Raw genomic sequence first — 21,946 nt, 5'->3', positions numbered from 1 at the left:
AGACTAACATCCTAGGTACAGACTTGGAAACAACCAGTAATAATCATAGACCTAAACAGCACCCAGTCATTTCCCTTGGTCATAGAGGACAAATTAATACGGATGCCAGTGAAACAACAGGATGTGAGTTATTGTAGATTTGGTTTTGGTAACCAAGAAAAACAGTAGAGAAGAGCTGATTATAAAAATACTGGGATGTATGATTAAATTCAGTGAAAGGACGAGCAACCATTTGTATGACTAAGACCTAGGACTTTTAAAAATACAGTCTCGTAAGAAAGCTAGTCAAGGGAGTAAAACATAATCATGGAGGTCTTACTGCAGAGAATTAAAAGCAGTAAAAAGAAAAGTACTAAAAGAAGCACTTTTTAAAGTAAAAGATGTGAAAGTGATTGACATTAGATCCCACAAAGATAAAAGCCTTGCAGAGGAAGACTCCAGAATGGTGGCTAGAATAGTAGTCTTAAAAAAAGACAAACAAATGGAAACAGTTTTTCTTGACAACCTAGTCAAGAAAGAAAGTTTCATCGTAGAGTCCAAGAACTGAAAGTATAAGCTGCTAGAATTCAGGCTTGTAAAGGATGTTAAGCAAAGCACAATGAGGTAAGACAATGTAAAATGAAGATGAGGACTTTCTTCAGTGAAGGCAGGGTAGAGACTGAAGGTAACTCTAGTGAAGCCTAAAACAATACCTTGCCTTCAGTCAATTGAAGTCCTATGTTCTTAACTATATTGTTTTCACAACAAAATTGTTATGTATCTGTGAGAACTTGAACACTCTTCCTGAAATTTCCAATTTCAAGCAAGAGTTGCTTACACATTTCACTACAGCAAAAGAAAGGCATTTAGTGAGACGGCTGAGCAAAAACCATGCTAAGCATCAGATACAGCATAATAGTTCAACAGAAATACAACTGGTAATCAGTTTGTCTTTCAACACTATGAAGTAGCTGTAAATCCACAATTTGCAGCGCATGGGAGGATACACTAACTTCAATGACTTTAGGCGTAGTTCTGTATCACTAAAAGAGAAGCTACATTCTTTCATGCCTGAATTTGCAGGCACTTGTAACTTTACAAGAAAAAAAATTAAAGTCTTTGTTTTAATATTATTTCTATCTATCCTATGCTCAAAAGTGATACTACATTAAGGTTTAATAAAGTTTAGATGGCTTTGTGTACTATTCAAGTGCTTTATGACATAACACAATCCAAATTTTGTCCTTGCATCGATGAACATGGGCAGTCCAGTTGTGGGGAGTGGCTTCATTTACAATATCTTTTCTCATTCCTTTTCTAACTGTGAAGAAAGAGAAGGAGAAATAGTAGACTTCTATTATTTAGAAAATAACAACAGTTACTTTTGCTAAAGGTTTGCTCCGTTTTCTTTACCATTTAACTATTCTCTTTTTCCTGAAAACAACACAGAAACATAATAGCAAAAGTTACATTACTAAGAAGTTACTTCTCTAACAACTTTCAATATAAAAGTCAGGAAAATTGAATGGTGTTACTTCATGTTTAGGCTGTAACCAAGTCTCACACCGCACATGCAAGCACACAAGTACAGCCTAGCATGAGATTCATAAAATGTGAACATTCGAGTATGTTTCTGTTATAGTCACACATACAGTTTAAAAGAGCAATTAACATAAGTTTTCTAAATTGGTACAAACTAAGGAAGAACACATTTTCACTGGCAGTTACAATTGTGAAATATTGCCTACAAATGGCGAAGTGGTGTAAAATCACCTTACTTTGGCAAAAGGGAGACAAATTGTGACTGCAGTGCTATCACATAGAGACTGCTATTTCAACACACTACAGATGGTTTAATTTCACTGTTCTCTCATGAACGGAGACTCATTCCCATGAGTGTGTCAGAGCTCCTGACCGATACTGGCAAAGGGTGCAAAGCTCCTGCCACCACAGCTCACACGGTGTTAACTGGCATCCTGAAAATTACACCCATCCACCCTGCAAATAGCCCTGCCAGTTCCTGAAGGACAGACTGCTTTGCATGGACTATTTGCCTACTACACAAGAGGTACCCACATTTCTACTGGAAAATTAACAATGCTACATGTTTCTGAATAGGTGGGTAGTCCACTTGCTTATAAAAGTTATGCTTATTGCCAGATAAGATTAAAGATACCATGGATGAAGTTTTATTCTTTCTAATTTAAGGATTAAATATAGGCTACATTACTTACAAATGCTGTTATGGGAACTGAAAACCAGTTATTTATACCAGGAAAAGCATGCATTGTTAATATCTAACTCAGGCTTTGAATCTTATGCTAGGAAAACTTGTCAGATTTCCCTCTCAAGGTCTTAATTTACTTATATATTAGCAAATAAAATTAATCACAGTCTATTTGATTGCTTTATAGAATTAAACAGACAAACACTACCCACACTGTAACCATGGGACCCGATTCTCGATCTTCGACCTCTAGGGTGTTTTGTGAATACCAGAAAACAGAATCTGTGGTCTCAGTCATCCACACACACCTCTGCTTGCTCTTGAGAACATACAAATGAAGCCACCAGACCACTCATCTCTTCCATGTCCTAAATAAGGCTAATGGAACTCCCTGTGTGACGTATTCATGTTTGAAAAACCCTGATACATACTGTGCAAGTGGACAGTTTGTTAACACGAACCTACAAAACAGTGTATACCCCACTGCTTACAGTGGGGTTCTTAGCCTATTTTTTGTCATAATACTCCGCTTCCTTGAACAAAGTCCTTTTTCCATTAATTCACAACCTAATTCAGCTGATTTTACTAGCTATATCATCTTAAATGATCTCCCTCAAAAATAAATGAATGGTTATGCAGACATCTTTGTAACATCAAAAATATCAGTCTGTATTCTGTGTTTCACAGCTACCGTATATGACACCAGTACATAATGGACAACTGATGATGACTGGAACTGTCGAACTGTGTCTCACAAGCACAGAGGAAGACTCTGGCACACATCAGCGGTTGGATCTGAGCCTGCCCACTCGGCATAGTCTGTTCTCACTCACACCACTAAAGACTACCCTGTGACTTTATCTATAAATATTACAAAACATATCAATCTGTGTGCAAAGAACAAAGCACATGTACAAAAAAACCTTTAGGTGCTTTCACTCAGATGACTTTAACTATTCCAAAGAAAATTTCTACTGAGCAATCACGCACAGGCAAACAAAACACATAGATCTGTTTTCTATTCGGAGAGCCACATTCCTGTATGCACCAGTTTGTGACCATGCACAACTCAAACACATTATATGCAATCCTAGATTTATGTGGAGTATTACATATTAAACAATCATTTTGAGATTATGTACATAGTCGGCATATAACATTGCAGGAACTATATATGCAAATCAAGCACGTAATTGCAGTAACAATTATAGATCTGGGCCTTGTCCTTTTAAAGGTTGGACCTAAACGTAGATCAAGCTTGAGCACTCTTTGTTAGTTCAGCTGAGATAACATTATGTAAATTTACTTGGAACAGTGACAGATTCCCCTTTTAGATGCACGTCCTCATCTTCCGTTGGTTTCGGTAGGAGCTTTTAGCAGAACTGGGAACAGGGATTTATCCTATATAAAGCGGGAGGACAATCTTTTTGATCCTTGCTATGATGGACCAAATACTGACATGGTATCAGCTAGCACAATTTCAACTGTGAGAACTGATCTTGCCTAAAAGAACAATATTTAGTTTAAAGCTGGTAGACAGAGACGGTCATGCGGCTTTTTAGCTACCTCGAAACCTGTTTTTTTTCTATGGCGACTCCAAAGGAAAGTTCCATCAGCTGCTCTGGCTGCTAGAAATTCTCCCATCACTGTGCAGTAGCAGTTTTAATGTTCTCAGGGAAGAGGGTAAATATCAATTAACTTTAGCTACCCACAGCAGCTACGGTGATCAGGCTCTGCTAAAAATAGAAAAAAACCCCATAAAAATAGGGAATATTGGTATTTTGTGGTCCTACTGGGATTGGAAAACATGATACTCCAACTATGGTAATGAACACTTTTTTTACATTAAGACAAGATACAGTTCCGGATTGAGCTTCCCTAACCAGTCTATCAGGTACAAAGCAGTACACCTCAGAGATCTCTAACCTCTCATAAAGACGGACACCAGCAGAACACCACTCCATAACTTTTTCTAGCTTAACAGGTTTTGTCCTTTTCAATAAAAGAAAGGAATCAAGCCAGCAGATTTGATACACTTTGAAAACACTTTCTGATCAGGCACATTGCTTCTAAAAGCCCTTATAAATACCAAAATTGGTGAAGAAGCTCAGAGTGAAGCAAAACTCTAGTTTTGCATATTAGACACAGGACTTGATCAACAGTGCTGCTTTCTTCCTAATTATCTCTACTACATATAAAACACCCCTAAAGACCTAACAGGAAAGAATTTAATCAACTGCTTTAAGTGACTGAAATTTGGTGTGAAATATGGCAGTTAGTATGGAAGATGAAAAAGAGCAAGAGGAGCTTGGAATGAAGATTTCACAAAGGAGTAGGAAGTAAGGAAGCTTGAGGATGCAAAGTGGATTGAAATGGTCTTTAGGGCTCCAGCTTCCTCATCTATTTTTACGCATTTTCAATACTTATTCTTGGCTACATGTCTTGTATCTTCCAGGAAAAATAAGGGTTCACTGGTTTCTTTAAATCTTTTCTCCTTACTTCCGAAGGGAAAATAAAAAAATAATACAAAAAATTAAAAATCAGTGCAATTTATAAGGGGTTTTTTTTATTATTCCCAGGGAACTGATTGTCATAAATTAATGTCCTAAGCCACCTTCCCACATTTCTAATACACTTGTGTAAAGTCTGGTTTTCACACAAACATCAGAATTTGTTAGTGTAAACCATAAGTCATAGAGGCAGACTGGACTTTGCATATGCAAAAAACGTGAAGTTCAATTTAACAAGTATTTACCAGGAAGCTTTGTCCTCAGGCGTTTTTAAACAGGTTCACTCTATATTCTTTCTCTGTGGGAAATCCACCTAGGAAAGTATTTTCTGTACAAGTGCTCCACACCTGAGGAGGTATATTGCTGTGAGCATGCTCAGGAGATGTATGGGCCTTAATGTACCACAGCTACAAAGAATAAATCATTAATATCACCCTAAGTTGCTTTAAACAGATTTGTCCATTTTTTGTGGGAGGTGAACTATTTTGTCCATTTTCCTTGAAACAATTCTGCTCAGTGTTGTGATATAGATAGAATTTTATTAGAATACTGAAGTATCTCCAGTGATGATCCTAAAGGGAAGTGCACCAGAAGCCTATCAGTCATTCTGCCTCATAGGGAGTGAGAATGCTGGACTAGAGCATTCTCCTCTGGGATATGACAAAGCACATTCAGATAATCTATAGAAAAGAAAGCACTGAACAGACAGTTACAAATCAGATTTACATCAAATGTGGCCAGCTCTCACGATGGAGTTCTGTAAGACACAGACGTGCTGCTTGTTTTCTCCTTGATCTATCTCCACAGCCCTCAGTGCAGCATCTTGTATTACACTCAAGCCATGAACACCCCACTGTACCTCCCCACAGCCCCAGTGGAATACACGGTCTTCTCATCAGCCTTGCAATTACAGACCTTCCTGGATTTTGTTTAATGGTGATGCTAAAAAATTCCTTGCCTCTTCTTTTTCCTCCTTCCCTCCATTTTCCACTCCCCTCTCCCCACAAAGGGCAGCCAACCATTGATGCCAGAGGAAAACAAGCAGCTCTCCTACCAGGCTTGGTAGAAACAGAAAGAACTCCCTGAGGCACATAAGAATCAGAAGGAAGAGACACAGATGTGAGGTCAATGAGGAGAACAAATCTTTCACTGGCATGTTTTGAGGTTGATGAGAAGCTGGAAGAAGCCAGGAACAATTTCTACTATAGGTGCCCAAAACTGAATTACCTTATGCACCTGGCAAGGCTAACAGCTGTGTAAGTACTATCCAAAAATACTCAAATCTGTGAAAACAGTAAATTATTTTTTTTTGTTCTTAGTCATCCCAAACTAGAGGCTAAACAGTTGAGGGGGGGGGGGGGAAACCATGAAGAAAAAAATTGAAAACCAGAATATTTTATTCCGTGATACTTTAACATTTTAAAAACTGAAGTAATTTTTTTTATTCCCCCCCCCCCCCCAATTCTGGTTTGAAATGAGAAGTTCAACCAAAACTCATTGCTTTTTCTCCTGCAAAATTTCAAGCTTTTTTTTTTTTTTTCTGATTCAATTGTATTCATGGTACAGGAGCTTCCCATGAATTTATATTTTTACTGAAATTTTTCTATTCAGTTCTAATCATCTGCATCCTCCTCTTACAAAAACATGATATAGCTTGCCTTAATTTAGCTTTTGGTGGCAGAGATTGTATTTTGGATTCCTAGGCAGTTGCGTGACACTTAAACTGAGCCCCTAAGCCCATCAGTGTTTCTGAACACAGGTACAATAACAAAATCTGTACGCAGAATTGCAAAGAAAAAAGAAAAAAAGGATGGTAGAGTTTCTAAGGTGCAACCCAGAAGAAAAGTTCGCTCTAAAAACCTGCGGAAGAAAAAAAGGAAGAGAAACAAACAAACAAAAAAGGTTTGTATCCATGACCACTGAGGCATTATTCAGAAAACACATAAACCTCCACCTTGGGCACACGATTCTGGAGACCCTGTGGCTCTCAGGTTGTTGGCCTAGTTGAAAAGGAATCAGTGAGAAATAGGACAGTTATTTTATACATCAGAGATTTAACCCTCTATAATGGTCTGTAAATGAGGAACATAACTGTAATTCATTGTGTGAAGCACACAAGCCAACAGGCTCTGTGCATATGATGAAATTCTCTACTTCTACCATTTTATGTTCACAAAGAGCTTCCACAGTACTTTCAGTACTTTCAATACATTTTCAGCAGAGGAAAAATTAAAATCTGACGTTTTTCCTACAGTCCTAAATAAATACGTTGAGGAAGTACTCAATCCATTTGCCAAATTACACAATACACGGCATGGCATGAGTGGGTTCCTTCAGCAAAGGAAAGAGAGGAAATGTTTAAACTGACTTTTATACTTTATTAGTATGTGGTATAATACATGAATCCTTCTCAGCACTGAAACTTTATTTTAAAAGCACATTTTAACTCACTCAGCCACATTTGGAGCTACTCTTTCTCAGGAGTCTAAAACTGTTCCTTCCTCTCTTGGTACAGTTCACTTTAATAATTGCTGCCTGTATTTCTCCAGGTTGTGGTATATCTCTTCTGAGTACTCCACAGCGTTAGCAAAAGGTTAATGCCTCTTTTGGCTCTCTCAGGTCATTTATGATGATATTAAACAAACAAGTGGTACCCAACACTGCAGAACCCCATTATTTTTTTTGTTAAAACTAGACACAATGCTGTTAACCATCACTGCCCACTGAGAACAATCTGCCGTTCCCAAGCCGAGCTTTTCTTATTACATGCAGTCTACTGGGGTTTGATTTTTGGTGGGGTTTGGTGGGGGCAGGGGGGGAGGGGAAAGGGGAAGAGAACTGGCAAGAGGGAAGGTGGGTACCTCAAGGTATTCAAAAGAACTGCGAAACCATTAAAAAAAGAACTGGGCAAGAGTTAACTAAGTCATTAATTGCCTGATGGAGAAGCTGAAATATATAGAAGACTCAGGGCACTGACATACTAAACCAGATACAGCTCAAAACCAAATAACAGGACCTACATCTGTTATCAGCCTAACGGCTGGCTTTGAACAAGTGGCATTTTAAACGGGTGAATCAAAAACTCTACTTCCTGTACTTTTAACAATTTAGACACCACTCAAAATTAGTACAAATACAAAAGAGGGAATAAGATCAATATTGCAGTATGCTTAAGGAAAGAGTAACATTTCTGCTTATTGCACTTATATTATTCAGCATTTGTAACTAAAACTGATCTTTGCTACAGCAATCAAAACTGTTTTCCATCTGTTACGAGGTTATCAGAATACACACTGTCCCTTTTTCCAATTTTCCCCATACACAGTAGGCTCAAAAGCAAATTTCATTAAAAAAAAAATTCTTTTTTAAAGGCTTATGTATTAAAAACTCTAAATCAAGAACAAAAGAGCCAATAAATATCATGAAAGCATTTGCAATTGAAGAAGTAAAGACACATGAAACAATTTAAAGTATCTAAGGATTTCATGAAGTAGCAGCAACTTTAAACTAATAACAAAGAGAGAAACACCAAACGCCGTTACCTTGAATTCTTTTTCAATGTTGGCCAACTTGGCAAGTTCATTGCTGAGTTCTAGAGCAGTGAGTACCGGATCTTCACTGGAGAGGGACAGATAAGCCGGACTGGCCAGCCCTTTGTATGCATTTATTCTTGACCTAGAGTGACTAAAAGAATCATGCTTTTGCTTCTCTGTACAGTCATTACATTTGCAGAAATAATCATGAGGTCTTTCTATCCTTGCTCCTTTCATCAACAGCATGTGCACAACTTCGTATTTTTGGCAGTGAGCAGCTAAAATTATGGGAGTGATATCTGGAGAAAAGCGGGTGCCGTCTTCATCATAGGAATAAAAATCATCATCCTGGAGCTCCTGCTCACAAGGGCTCAGAGTCAGTCGCTTATTTACTGAAAACCCAGGATGATTCAAAATTGCTTCCACTATCCTAATGTAACCCTTGCTGATTGCAAGCAGCAGGGCATCTCCAATCCGTGCCAAGTTCTCTTTTTTTAACAGAAGCTCTGTCACTTCCAAATGTTCATTCCCTACAGCAAGCTGCAAGGCGTTTTGACCCATGTAGTCAACACAGTTGACATTCAGTGTTTTTGACTCCTCCAGCATTTTGCGCACCACAGGTATGTTACCATACTCTGCCGCATCTAGAAAGCGCTCCTCTTCAGCTGTAAGACTGGTGCCTCTGTTGTTGAACATGAATGCTGGGCCTCTAATGGCCTGTCGCCTTCCCTTTTCCCTCATCATAGTCATACGTCTCAGAGACGGACTTTCTTCAATGTACCTAATGAGAAAGCAAAAAGGTAGCAGAATTTCAGTATGTTGGTTATTTGTAGCTTCCAATTCTCCTGTGGCTATAACGATGACGACTTATTTTGTCCCATATAATTTACTCATCTATTGACAAGAAGTATTGTTTACTGTGATCTTTCTGCCTTCATGCTTGCTTATCTGCAATCTAAAGGTACTTACAGGATCAATGCCATAGGCCATTTCTGTTCTGTTAGCATGGACAAGATCTTACTTTTTTTCTTTTTTCCTCACTTTATGCAAGATATCACTTCAGAAGTCCCTCCCAAATCACTTCAGCAGACATATAAAATAAAAACACATCTACTATGCTACTTGCAGTAGTAATTAGTACTGTCACCACAGGCATTCAAGCTGCAGGTTTAAGGAAGACAATATTTATGCTTACCATACTGTAGATCGTATAAATGATAGGTTAAAACACGTTTTCTGATGTCTTGCCAAGCAATACATAGTGAAGCCTCATCTCATGATATTTAGTGTTACTACTAGAAACGTTAACCAAATCTGGCAGATTCTACTCATGAGTCAATCGGGTCAAATTATAAATCTTTGAAAATCAAGACTTTGGATGCTAGTAACTAAACTGCTCTCAGATTCCAGACACCGGGCATGATCCAGTGCATACTAGGATCTGCTCTCACTCCAGCTGGACTTCTGTGGGTTACATTGGGCCTCTTTCTATTATATATCCACCATTCCAGGAACTGAAAGGAAGAAGCTATCTAATGCCATCACATGAGTATATACATATTTTTAAAAGCCCTTATGCATTCTTGTAATACAATCAAGAAAAAAGGGAAAGTCAAAGAGGTACTGAATGAAAATGAAAACTGGAATGGTGGGCTGCACTGCAAAGAAACAACACACGTGTACGAAAGTGAGATTGGGAAAAGGTACTGAGAGCCAGGAAGGCTGTAAAATCCCCTCAAAAACTGGTTTCAAAAGCAGAAAGAGAGGAAAGAGAAGGGAAACAGGAGAAAAGAAAGAGTGAACAAGCTAATTCAGAAAACACAGAATCTGGAACTATGAACCAGTGAAGCTATTGGATGAGAGCAATGAGAACAATTTCAGAAGTATGCTGAAAGACCAGAGAGATCAGATGCTCAGATGGATCCAGCTAAGGCAACTAGAGGGCAAAATGAACTTCAGAGAAGGGAGACTATGAATTATGAAGAAAATGGACCTAGGATGAGGGGTTGAGGAGCAGACACTACCTTGCTGGAGAAAACAACAGGAAACAACTGCCTGGTGAGGTCCGAAACCTCAGATGGGATCAGAATAGATGGGATCAGGCTGAAGTGGTCACAGCTGGGTGAAGAAGAAAAGCATTTATGCCTGCCAGAGCAGAGGCTAAAGGCCTAAAAAGATACTTGGGAAACCATAATCTTCCCTCACTACCTTCTGCAAACAAATGTGAAAACCATCAGCCACCTCCCTTTCTTTTCTCATCCATCTCAGCCTACAGCTGCTATCAGTTAATCCATTAGCTCAGGGGATAGAGATCACTTGAGATGATTTGATGGGCACAGAGACACCAGGGCAGCTGATAAAGAATACATGAGTTAATGGAGGGTGTGCTTTAAATACATATATTTATGCATGTATGCTACACAGAGACAAAAAAAGGCCTTCTAAATTTCAAACTTGGTCCTTAAGTCCTATATGCCTTTGTTCATGATCTATAGAAAAAGGACAGTTTGCTCGCATTTCACATAAGCATTGTGAAAACTAATTTATTCGCTTTGGTGAGAAACTCAGATACAACAGCAAAAGGCCAGAGAAAAACGAAAAGGAAATTAATCCTTCTATCTTCAGTGCAAAAGCCAGCTAATGTGCATTAGGAGAGATGCAGGTCCACCTAATGAATGCTGAGGGCAAAAAAAAATTAAACGGCCTTTTTTAAGCAAACCCCATCAGTCTGGAAAAGGACAGAACCAAGGGAAAAATGCCACACGCACCTTTGGCACACACAAAGGCTGTGCGTTTAAGTGAACATGGTGGAACCTGCACTGGCAGCTTCAAAAGCTGCATATCCTAATTGCTGCAGGTTCAAACCCACCACCAGAGCAACAGCCTCTTAAATGCAGGTGGGTTTTTTTATGTGCATGTGATCTTTTAACAATGATCTTAGCAATATTACCACTGCACAAAATACACCTGTTGACATCACTGAATTTCCCCATATGCAGCAGTGTCAGCCCTAACAGCTTTCATGGGGCATAACTAATTCCACTCAGACTATAAGAATATGTCTGGCCTTCCAGCTACCTTCATCAGTTGTAATAAATTCAGCAACACATAAAATCATAATCACTTTATCACAGCTACAGATATCATAAAAGGTAGTCCATGCTCTGCACATTTCAGTTAACACAAATGGGCAGTTCCATTGCAGATCACTCAAAGAGATTGTAATACTCATTAGCAAGGCAGATCTCTCCTGGGATAAAGCATTTGATCTTTTTACGTTTTCAGCTGTGCTTGGTATTTCTGAACTACCAGAAATGACCTGGGTGACACTGCAGTATCAGCAATGCTAACCGGTGTCTACTTTTTGAGGTATGTGCCAAAACTGTACCACTGTAACTCCATGAAAAAAGGCTGCACAACAGACAGGACTTGAGACTGTTAAACACAAAATTGATTTAATGTCTTAAAGCTCGGGCATATTTCACATTTGGGAGTACTCGGACATAAAGACTTGAGCCCAGAGTGTACATGGTGAACAGCCACAGGTTGCTGCCTTATTCCCCCACAAAATAATAAGTAAAGCAACAAATACTGTCTTTTCATAGTTACCTTTTAAAAAAAGATCTGTTGTCTGCTATGCTGTTACCTTTCTAGTCTTCCTCCACATCTAAAAACGTATAGCTACAGAAACGTAGTCGTTTACTGCAATGTTAGGAAGAAAAAAAGTATGAGTATTGAAAAAGTAAAAAAGACAGAGAACAAATTGACTCATGTTGACTTCTCGATTTGAGAAGACTCTAAACTGCCACCCTGAATCTCATCTTTTATGAAATACAAACCAGTGTATTTCACCCTATATATTAAGTTTATTTTTTCAGAATATTTTTAAATATAACACTTTCTGTTTTCTCTGCCTTTCTTTCGAAACCCTCTGACTGAGGTGACTCATCTGACTTCTGTAAAAAGACATATAACCTTCCAAAGGTGTTGCATTAGAATATCGTCCCAATAAGGAAGATATCCTTAGCTTTAAGTCTTGTGACAGAAATAATATATTTGAAGTGACTGCAGTATCTTCTCAAAATAAAGGTGAAATTTACTCTGTATTTTAGTGACTAAAATAGTGTCAAGCCTCCCAAGAAGATAAAAAGAAAAAAAATCTTATACAGCACCACACAGCCAGAAGACTGTCAGGTTCATCCATACCTCTTCCCTCTTCTTCCCCTCTTCCCTCAGCTAATTCGAAGACCTTGAAGCCAGCACAGCTGTGGTCAGAGCACCACATGCAAGAAGCATCAGGTACAAGGTCTCTTATTCCATTTTCTGCTCTCCTCTTCTTACATACAATATTTTTTAACCATCCCAAAGGATGAAGAAAATGGTTAAAATTTTAGTTTTAACTATTTAACAGTTTTCAGCACATTTTACATGTAATATTTGCCAACTGAAAAAATCAAAACAACAAAATCTCAAGTCACATCTCTAAATATATTAGCCTGGCTTAAAAGATATTATTAAAAGAGAACTAAGAGTGCATTAATTATTTGTTTTCTACTTCTAAAGCCCTTAAACTTCATATTCTCAATCTTGTTTCTGTAAGGAGCCTCAAGCCTCTGCTGCTCAGCACAAATAAGAAGGATGGAATTGGAAAAAAGCAATCATGTTAACTGAAGTACACCTGTTCCACCAAATCTGGACACACTTCATTTGGTTCTAAGCATGCATCAGTTAGGCAGCTCTTTTGAGGAACTGGAGAGCTTCATTGGCAAGAAGGAAGAACTTGAGAAACATCTATCTTTAGAATCATTCATTCATCAGTATAAACCAAGGATAGTCTCAAGTTATAAGTTTTATTTCCTAACTATATTGCTACGTTTGGCCATTTGCCAGCTTAAGGCTAGTTCATTGCTTCCTACTTAAGCAAACTCTGAAAAACTTCACTGGTAGCTGTAAATGAATGTAACTCACAACAAGACAATTAACAACTAAGCAAGATGTGACAGGACCCTAAGTCAGCCCCTTGTTGAATAATATGAAAACAGGACACCTCCATTTCAGCTTTGCACAGCAGAACTCTCACGTTAGTGAGGCCATGGCTCCTACAGGAGAACACCACCTTTCCAGACATTTAACTAATGAGTAGTATCACAAGATTTCAGATAGAGCAATGTTACATACATGCTGGAAAACTAATTGGTTCACTACATACCAGGTGATGTCATAAGACACAAAAACCTATCCTTCATTATAACATATTTATGTTTACTTTAAATACATTCATCTAAAATATATGACCTTCATATGTGCAAGTAACACCCCCCCCCCCCCCTTTTTTTTTTTAATTTCCACTAAACAAGCAATGGCAACTTGCTGTCTTGTGTTTTGCACACATCGCACTTACAATGACCTTACACAGCATCATATTGCTGCCTGGACAGAGTTACTCCTACGTACAAGGTTAGAAATTTGAGCAGCACACCAACTGCAAAGGACTGGAATAAGCACAATGATTCCTCTGCTTCTACCATGGATTGTTTCAATTCCAGATTTCTACTCTGTTAGCCTATCTACAACTTTTTGCGTTCAAACTTTAAGAATTGCAGCAGCAGGACAGAAATGTAGGGCAGTTGACCTGAGAATTCCTTGTGTTCTGCTGTCCATTATCTCAAAAACAGCAATTCAAAAGTTTTATGATCTTGTTTCTAAGCCTATTTTTTTAACACAGCAAACTGCATAAGCAATTTTTAAAGAAAAGGAGAGAAGCTGGAGAAACAGAGGTTTCATTCTGGGCTTTCCCAGATCCATAGAACAATTTTCTGACATCTGTACCGAAGAACAGGCTGTTATTCTCCCTGAACTATTAAACACAATAAAAGACAGCATCAACAATTTACAAGTCTACCCCACTGCTAAACTGCAGTACAACATTAGTGATATTGAGTCTTTTCTAGCCCTGAAAAGGAAATGCAGTCCAGTGATTATAGGCAGGTAAGTACATCACAGAAACAGCAATGCACATGCACATTCAATAGTGACATCAGAGCCAGCTGCACAGGAGATGTGGATTGTGCCTCTGTTCTGCCAAAAGTAACCTCTGAGGTCCCAGTTTTAAAATTAAAGCCTTATGAAAGTGCTCAGACATGCACATACATATGAGCAGCATTTTAGCTCATGGCTCCTGAGATCTCTTAAACTAAATGATCTCAAACATTTGCTTTGTTACCATCACAGGAGAAGACAGTTGTTCCATGGGAGGTAGCAGCTCCTGGCCCTATGCAGGGCCACAGGCAGGGTTAGAGGAGCAACCCCCTCAGCCTCACTGACTCTCCTAAATGAAGGCTTTGTGATCCTTCCAAGCTCTGCTGCAGCCAAGTGCCAAAGAGGCTGCTGGCAAATTTGTTTCTCCACCAACGAAAATAGTGCAGGTTCATGTATGTTTGCATGGAAGCTTGCGCATGTTCCACCCAATTTGGGAATCCCTACATCAAATCTAAGATGTATTAAATGAATTTCCTTCTCCCTTCTGTGAACAATTGCCTGGGCTTTCCAGAAGAGAGGCTAATTGGCTAATCCAGCTGAACAGCAGAACATAAATCAGGCCAGCTGCAAGATCTGACTCAAGTCTATACTCTCCCACTGGTTTGAAATGGCACAATCCATCATCCAAAATGCCCTCATGTCAGTTCACAGAAGTTCTGGCTCTGAACTGGGAAGAATTAGTCAAAAAATGGAACAAAACGCAAAGAGGTATCAGGAGGACATGTACACACATTTAGCTTGTTCCTTCCCCTCCCGCTCCAAAAACTATGCAGAGTTTTTCCGACCATTACTCTTCACTAACTCCTCAACAGAAAATACCAAGCATCTGAATTCCTGTGGGAAAAAAGAACTATACTTTGGTGACATGGGTACATCTATACACAGAAAAAGGCAAAAATCTCACCAGGAAAGAACCAAGTTAACAGGGCTGCAGCAACAAAGACTTTTAAAGCTCCTTTTACACTCCTTTATTTGTGTTCTGTCGTTCCACTCAGGAAACTAAGCTATACTTTTCAGAGAGACTCAGGAAACCAAGCATCCAATGCCTACTACATTTAATTTACAGGTTTTGTCCCACTGGGACATATAGTACCTTGTGAAACAAGTAGTACATCCAGTCTGCAGTCTTAGTGGGAACCTGAGGTTAATTATTTTTCCAGAAATATTTGGCACAGAAGGGAACCAGCTGTACATTGACTGGTACCTTGCACTGGTACAGACATATGTGTACCAGCTAAGTGCATCTTCTTGTGCACACTACTTGACATCTTTCTGCCTCTTTCCCCTTGCACTTTTTGTCAGTACTGAATATTCGGACTACAAGTTCTTCCAGTCAAGGATTCTCATACTCACTTTGCACACACTAAAGCCTTACGTGTGTCAATCTGAGTGTATTATAGAGCAAACTGATACTCATATTTCTTTTATTAACATACACTGGTTTTATGCATTAGCACCAAACACAAAATGTTACTCCAGAAGAAAAGTCCCGCTGCTATGCCAAGGATGAATATGGACATATAACAAGGGAAATGGTAGTTGTGGTCTTTTCCCTCTATGCCCTGTCAGTTCAATAGACTCCTCTTATAGTGATAAATGCCAGCCCTTTTGTCAGTCCACCTGACAAAAAGCAGCTCTCAGTCACTGCTGTCATAGACTCCCAGGACAGGGTCACAAGCGTTATATACCAGGAAGCAATTCCAACAGACAGAGCTCACTCCAGGCTCAAATGCCTATAGCTGTGCAAACTGAACTCCAGTTTCATTCCCTGGTTGCATAATACCTGTTTCTTAAAGAAAGGAATATGCAGCAGTTCTAGGAGGACACTAACCTAAAAGGGATCCAGAAGTTTTGGACTCCTAGCTTACAATTCATCCGAGCTAGCTTCAGCTGTCTAAATATAAAGTGAGACTAAACTAATCCTCTAGGCTCTTTTTATGGTGAATGGAGAAAGACAGGCACCTCAAGAAAGAAGATAAATGACAATGCTGCCTTGCCCACTGCTATTTCCTCTCTCATTCCAACAACTACAGAGGGAGCTTAGACAAAAGACTTAAGCCAGCTAACTTTCGGGCAGCTGAAGACATGTGAAAGACTCCCACACTTTAAGCTGGATTGCTGGGCACAGGATATACATGAAGAATTTTTACCCTGGGATGGACAAATAATTTTTATTTGTGATTACCCCAGTCTAAGCACTACTCTATTTCTGTACTTTACAGTCGTCTCTAGGGTGATTTTAATTATGGGTTCTTCTACAAATGCTGAACATGTTATCTCAAAACTCAAAATAAAGTATTTTTCATGTGGCAATTAAAATATTTAATCAAGAACTAAATACTGTCCTGAAAGTACAAAATACTCAAGTAACCCTCAGAAGTAAGTCTATCAAAACTGCCGTGTGTTACAAAAATAGGTTAATAAATTATGAACAACCTACATTTTGTAAGTCAGAGAAACGAAAGTTAACATCCCTATTAGTAAAATTGAATTCATTTCTCTTGCGGTAAGTTTAGTCATAGTCAGTATTTTTATGTATATATATAAATATATATATTTATATATATATATTAAAAAAAAGACTGCATTTTAATAACCAACAAACTGAAATTTCTGAAGACAACATCAAACAGGATAAGATGCATCTCAAGAACTGAGGCTTTTCTGCACAGGTGTCCTAGATTTCTGTATTTCTGTGGGGAATGTGGTTTTACCACAGCCTGGATTTAAAAAAAAAAAAAAAAAAAAAAAGAAAAAAAGAAAAGAAAAGAAGAAAAAAGGGCTGCATTAGCACTGGTAGTACGAAAGGGTGCAGTGGGTTCTCTAAGCCTTAGCCGAGTCAATAATTAGTTTTTCTCGGCAGCTATAGTAGTAGCCAGGAGAAAAAAAAAAGGAGGAAAAACACAAAGGAAGAGATGTGCCCGGGGACCCCTGCCCGCCTCCCGCTACGTGCTGCCCTCGCCTCGCTCCGCAGGAGCAAAGCCGGGAGGTTGGGGAGGCGGCAGCAGCGGGGCTGAGGGCAGGTAGCGACCGGACTATCCCCTCAAGTCACTTTCTCCGAAGACCCCGTACCTCAGCCATAGCGAGCCGCCACCACTCACCCCGTTCGCTGCCAGGCTGAGCGGGCCGCGCTCCCGGGCTCGGCGGGACGGAGCGGGGCGCCCCGCAGCCGGCGGCACTTCCCGGGGCCGAGCGCCGCAACTTGCCGGGGAGACGGCGGCCGGCCCTCCGGGGAAGTTGCCGGCCAGCACCCATTTAACCCGGCCCCGGGCCCGACTTACATGGTGCTGGCGAAGGGCGGTGGCGGGTAGTAGCCGTAGGGCTCCCGGAGCGTTTTAACGGCTCTCTGAGGTGGCGGAGGGGGCTCCGGTCCCCCATTGACGCCTCTCCAGCCGCGGCGCCGGCGATGCTGCTCCTCTTCCTCTGCTCCCTCATCCTCCTCCTCCTGCTGTGGGGGGAAGGTCACTCTCCCCTGCTCCTTGCTCTTCCTGCTCTTGCTCGACATGGTCAGGGTCCCCTCAGGCGACGGTGGCTGCTCCCGCTCCCGGCCGGCCTCGTCCGGCAGCGTGCGCGGCGAGGAAGGAGGCAGGAGGAGGAGGAAAGCCCTGCCCGGCGGGGGACAGAGTACCTGGAGAGGACAAAACCCTCACCATGAAACCATCGCCGTCCCTGCACCCTCTCCTCCTGCCGCCCGTCAGGAAGGCGACGCGACGCGCAGCCCGGCAGCAGGAGCCGGGCAGTGCCTGGGAAGCGAGCAAGAGACAGGGCTCCCGGCAGTGGCGGCGGCTCTGCCCCTTTCCTCTCCCTGTCATCATCCCTCGCTAGGACACCATCGTTACTGAGGCAGAGGAGGCGAGCCACCACGGAGAGGAGCAGCCGCCTACCGCAGCGAGCGCTCCGGAGAGGAGGGGAGGGGACGCTTCTCCCTCCCCTCCGCCCTTCAAACACCGCCTCGGCCTGGGGGGCGTGAGGGGGAGGCGCTGTTACCACAGGGCGGTTACAAGTGTTCCTCCGTCGGCCCCGGTCCGCCGCCACCGAAGTAAAGCCCGCTCCCGGCACGCCCGTTCTTCAGGTGCGGGTATCGCTGCCGCTGAAGGGAGTCCCTGGGAGGTCCCCGCCGGTGTATGGTCCCTGTCAAAGGCGGCAGCGAGCCCTTCCAAGGGTGCCCGCCACGGTACGAGCTCCGAGGGAAGCTCAGGGGGTAACGGCGGTGGCCGCCACCAGCACCGTGGTTTTCGTTAAAACGGCCCAAACACAAAAGCGGTCAAATCCGTATAAAGCTTACTCATGATTTTGAGAAATATTCATCCCTACGCTGGAAACAGTTGGAGTTCAAAATTTTCAGATAAAAGAGACTTTTTTTGACTGCCTCACCATTCCAAAGTGCTTCAGATGCCACTGCCTTAGACTTGACTGGTTTAATTCTGCATGGCATCAAACTGAAAAACAGTGGGAGGATGTTAAAACACCCATTGCGTGTAATCAGAGCTAGTTATATTCTACAGATACCTGTCACAAAGATTCTTGCTGTAAGAAGATGTATCACATCTTTTCTTACTATGAGATTTTCAGTGCATTATGCCATAGGGAAAAGTATTCTATGACAAAACTGCAACCCCGTTAAAATGGAGACAGAGCATGTGGGGGTTTATACACAAAGTATGCTGAATGGTAGGTATGCAGAGACTACGTGTTGATATATATATATATACAACAAAGCTATTCCTTTGTCTACATACTGCTGAGATGCCATTTTTCTCTTGCTTTAAACCTTTTTTAAGCATTATGTGGCTATCAGTGTAAATTTGCACAAGTCTTTTAAAAAATGCAGGTCCTATGTAAGTTTTCCAACTACTTCAGAGAAAGTGGACCTTAAATCCACATATGGCTGCTTAGATAGAATTCTTACTGCCGAGCATCATTAAGTAGTCTCTTAGTATAAAATGCTCATTATCTCACACTGTACACTGTTTTCAGTGTCAGCCACGGGTTTGCCTTTGTTGTTTTCTATATGGACAACATTTGTGCTCATGAAGCACAGGAAAAATCAACCAAGAGTTTCACAGAGATAATTTACTCAGCTACAGCTTTGAAGAAAGAATTGGGGTTTGTTTTTGTGACTATAATTAGGTTGCATCTTGAACTATTTAGGGAAGTGGTTTCTTACGTCTTTCGTCACATGCAAAAACCTATTGAGCTTCAGCGGAATTATGTACATGGTAGAGCAAGTTTTGCTCTCTAAGAAACTGATGCGTTGTGTAGCTACTGTAGCTTTGAAATACTTGGGGTTACTCATTCAGAACAACCTAGGTGTCTTACCTAATTATACACACTGTATCAGTGTTATATATTTTAGAGCACAGCCATGCAACAACCTGTTTGCGTCGTATCTTGTATTCTTGCAGGGGCCTTTTGATTTTAAAAAAAAGATACTGCCAATATTGTGTTCCTTTAAAAAAAATAAAAGAAAATATCCTGTATTATTACAGTGGGCTACAGGAACGGACTTTCAATTGCCTCTAGAATTTCCCTTGAGAACAAAACATAAAAGTACAGCTGAAAGTAGATGAGAAATGCTCTTGCTTCCCAAATGTATGCTCAGAGCAAGGCTTCCACATATCAAGGTTTATTTTCTTTTCAGAAATACATAAATGAGGGGTTTAATATTGGTTCTTTATTTTAAGAAAGTCACATTCTTGCTTTTTCTGTTGCACTTCCCATCACTAACTGGAATTACATGTTCTATGGGCTGATTTTTTGCATTATTTGAGTATTGTCTAAATAAAGATTGGTTTGCTGTTTCTACAATGAAAGGTAATGACTACTATCTATTCTGTTATCTAAGTATTGATAATACTTAACTTGGAAGTCATCCTTGCAGAAGCCTGCATGATACATCCCTTCATTTCGAGGGATAAAATAATGATAACTCTCCAAGTAATTGCAATGCTATATATTACAGTATGTATTTCATGCCACAGAACTTTCTATGGAGCTGTTTCTGTTCTGAGAATGCTGTGTGAGACAGTGGCAAAAAAATCCCCTATCGTAATACAGCACTACAAGCGCTGTGTAGAAGACCACTTTTTCTACTACACAATATCCCTGCAACATGGACTTCTGACAAATCCGATCCCCCTCACCACCTATGTTAGAGAGGAAGTGCCAGTCAAAATTTTCAGGGAAGTTAGCATTCCTTCTTGATGGTGAAGGAAAAGGATAATGTAAGAAAAACTGACCAAATCCTTTTCTCTTTCTCAGCATACTGTTACAAAGTCACCAAGCCGAAACACCTGGCTCCTAATGCACGTTTTGATTAATTGCTTTCCTTCATCCTGCCCTTCCTACTTTACTTGCTTTTTGGCCAGCACTCACTTGCATTTGAGCTCTACAGCACAATAATAGTGGAGGAATTTTCCCCTTTGTTTATTTGAAGGAGATTCTACCTGAAAAACAGCTAGGATGACAAAAAAAGAATCCATTACAAATCTCAAATGTATTCTGTATGGTTACAGTCTTAGAAATCTTTTGTATTTCCAACTGAAATGTGTAGGGAAACAATCTCAGTCACAATAAAATTATATATAGAAAATTAGCCAGAGTTTGAAGTACCAGGCTGCTACCAGAACACAGTATTGAAACAGACATAGGATAATCCTTGTGTGATTAAACTTCAGCCATCACTGCCTTACCTGACAGTAAGAATTTAAACATCATTGCTGTGTCTTGGTGGTATGGTTAAGGCCTCAAAGTGCCATATTCAAATAAACAAAATGTATGAAGCCACACTTCTGAAAAAGCAGAACAAGCAAGGAACCTAATAGTAGTGAAATTGTACCTACAAAATCCTGGGTATGGCTGAATGTTCTCGAAAAGGGATGAATCATTTACACATGTTGGAAAACATTCATAATGTCAATAATGCCAATGTTCCAGAATCATTATTCTTCTCAAAAATATTTAATGTTATCAAAGTATCAGATACTTAGGCAAACTTCAGAAAGCAAGGTAGAAAGGATGAGTAGACCAGGCAGAGCAATACAACCTTGTGCCCTCTGTTATTTCAACTGGTTAAAGACTTTACAGTCAAAGGCTGCCAATCTAGCATGTTTTGTGAACATCAACTTGAATTTACAGGGGTTTGAAGTGATGTCATTTTAATTTAGAAAACCACTTCCTGGAAGTTGCTTAGGCAGGAGTGAAATACTGAAAGCTATACTGCTAGAAAGACAGATACTGAAAGATTTACAGAAAGTAGTAAACATAGAAATGTAGTAGATATAGTGTTATATTGCTAAAGGTGTTAGATTACTCTTCCTGCTCTTTTTACTTTTTTTTTTAATTGGGACATGAATTTAATGCCATAACTATCTCATGTTTGAGTTGGAATTGCAGCCAGTATACAATCCCTCGTTTCTTTCACTGGGCTGGCTTGATCAAGACAGGGTGGAATAAGACTGGAACAGGGTTTTGTTTATGTGGATCGACTACTCTGGTGGAATTTATCCATCCTCCTCAAGTTACGAGAAATACACAATTCTGATTTTAAAATTTCTATTGACAATATTCTTCAGCTTGAAGGAAGTGATCAAAAAATAGCTTTTCTAAATCGAAATAAGGTGTCTAAAGAACCCACAGCAATAAATTTCCTTGAAATA

At 40.2% G+C, this 21,946-nt stretch overlaps 1 protein-coding gene across 3 annotated transcripts in view; it reads right to left on the bottom strand.

Annotated features, from left to right (window-relative positions):
* TRPC3 (transient receptor potential cation channel subfamily C member 3) overlaps positions 1-18,247 on the bottom strand; it is a 37,928-nt gene extending 19,681 nt beyond the window's left edge. For 2 of the 3 annotated variants that reach the window (XM_030479334.1, XM_030479335.1), the window contains exons 1-2: positions 17,570-18,196; positions 8,259-9,030 (exon numbers count right to left, since the gene is read on the bottom strand). In XM_030479334.1, coding sequence (XP_030335194.1) covers positions 8,259-9,030; positions 17,570-17,793 — 996 coding nt within the window. In that variant the 5' untranslated portion in view covers positions 17,794-18,196. Of the gene's footprint in view, positions 1-8,258; positions 9,031-17,569 lie in introns of all 3 variants that reach the window. The other variant, XM_030479333.1, reaches the window with a different exon arrangement.
* Between the last annotated feature and the right edge of the window lie 3,699 nt (positions 18,248-21,946).

The sequence above is a fragment of the Strigops habroptila genome, chromosome 3, assembly GCF_004027225.2.
Source record: "Strigops habroptila isolate Jane chromosome 3, bStrHab1.2.pri, whole genome shotgun sequence".
Classification (NCBI taxonomy): Eukaryota; Metazoa; Chordata; class Aves; order Psittaciformes; family Psittacidae; genus Strigops; species Strigops habroptila.
Note: the sequence above shows the minus strand (reverse complement) of the source record. Positions and strands in the feature narration are given on the sequence as shown.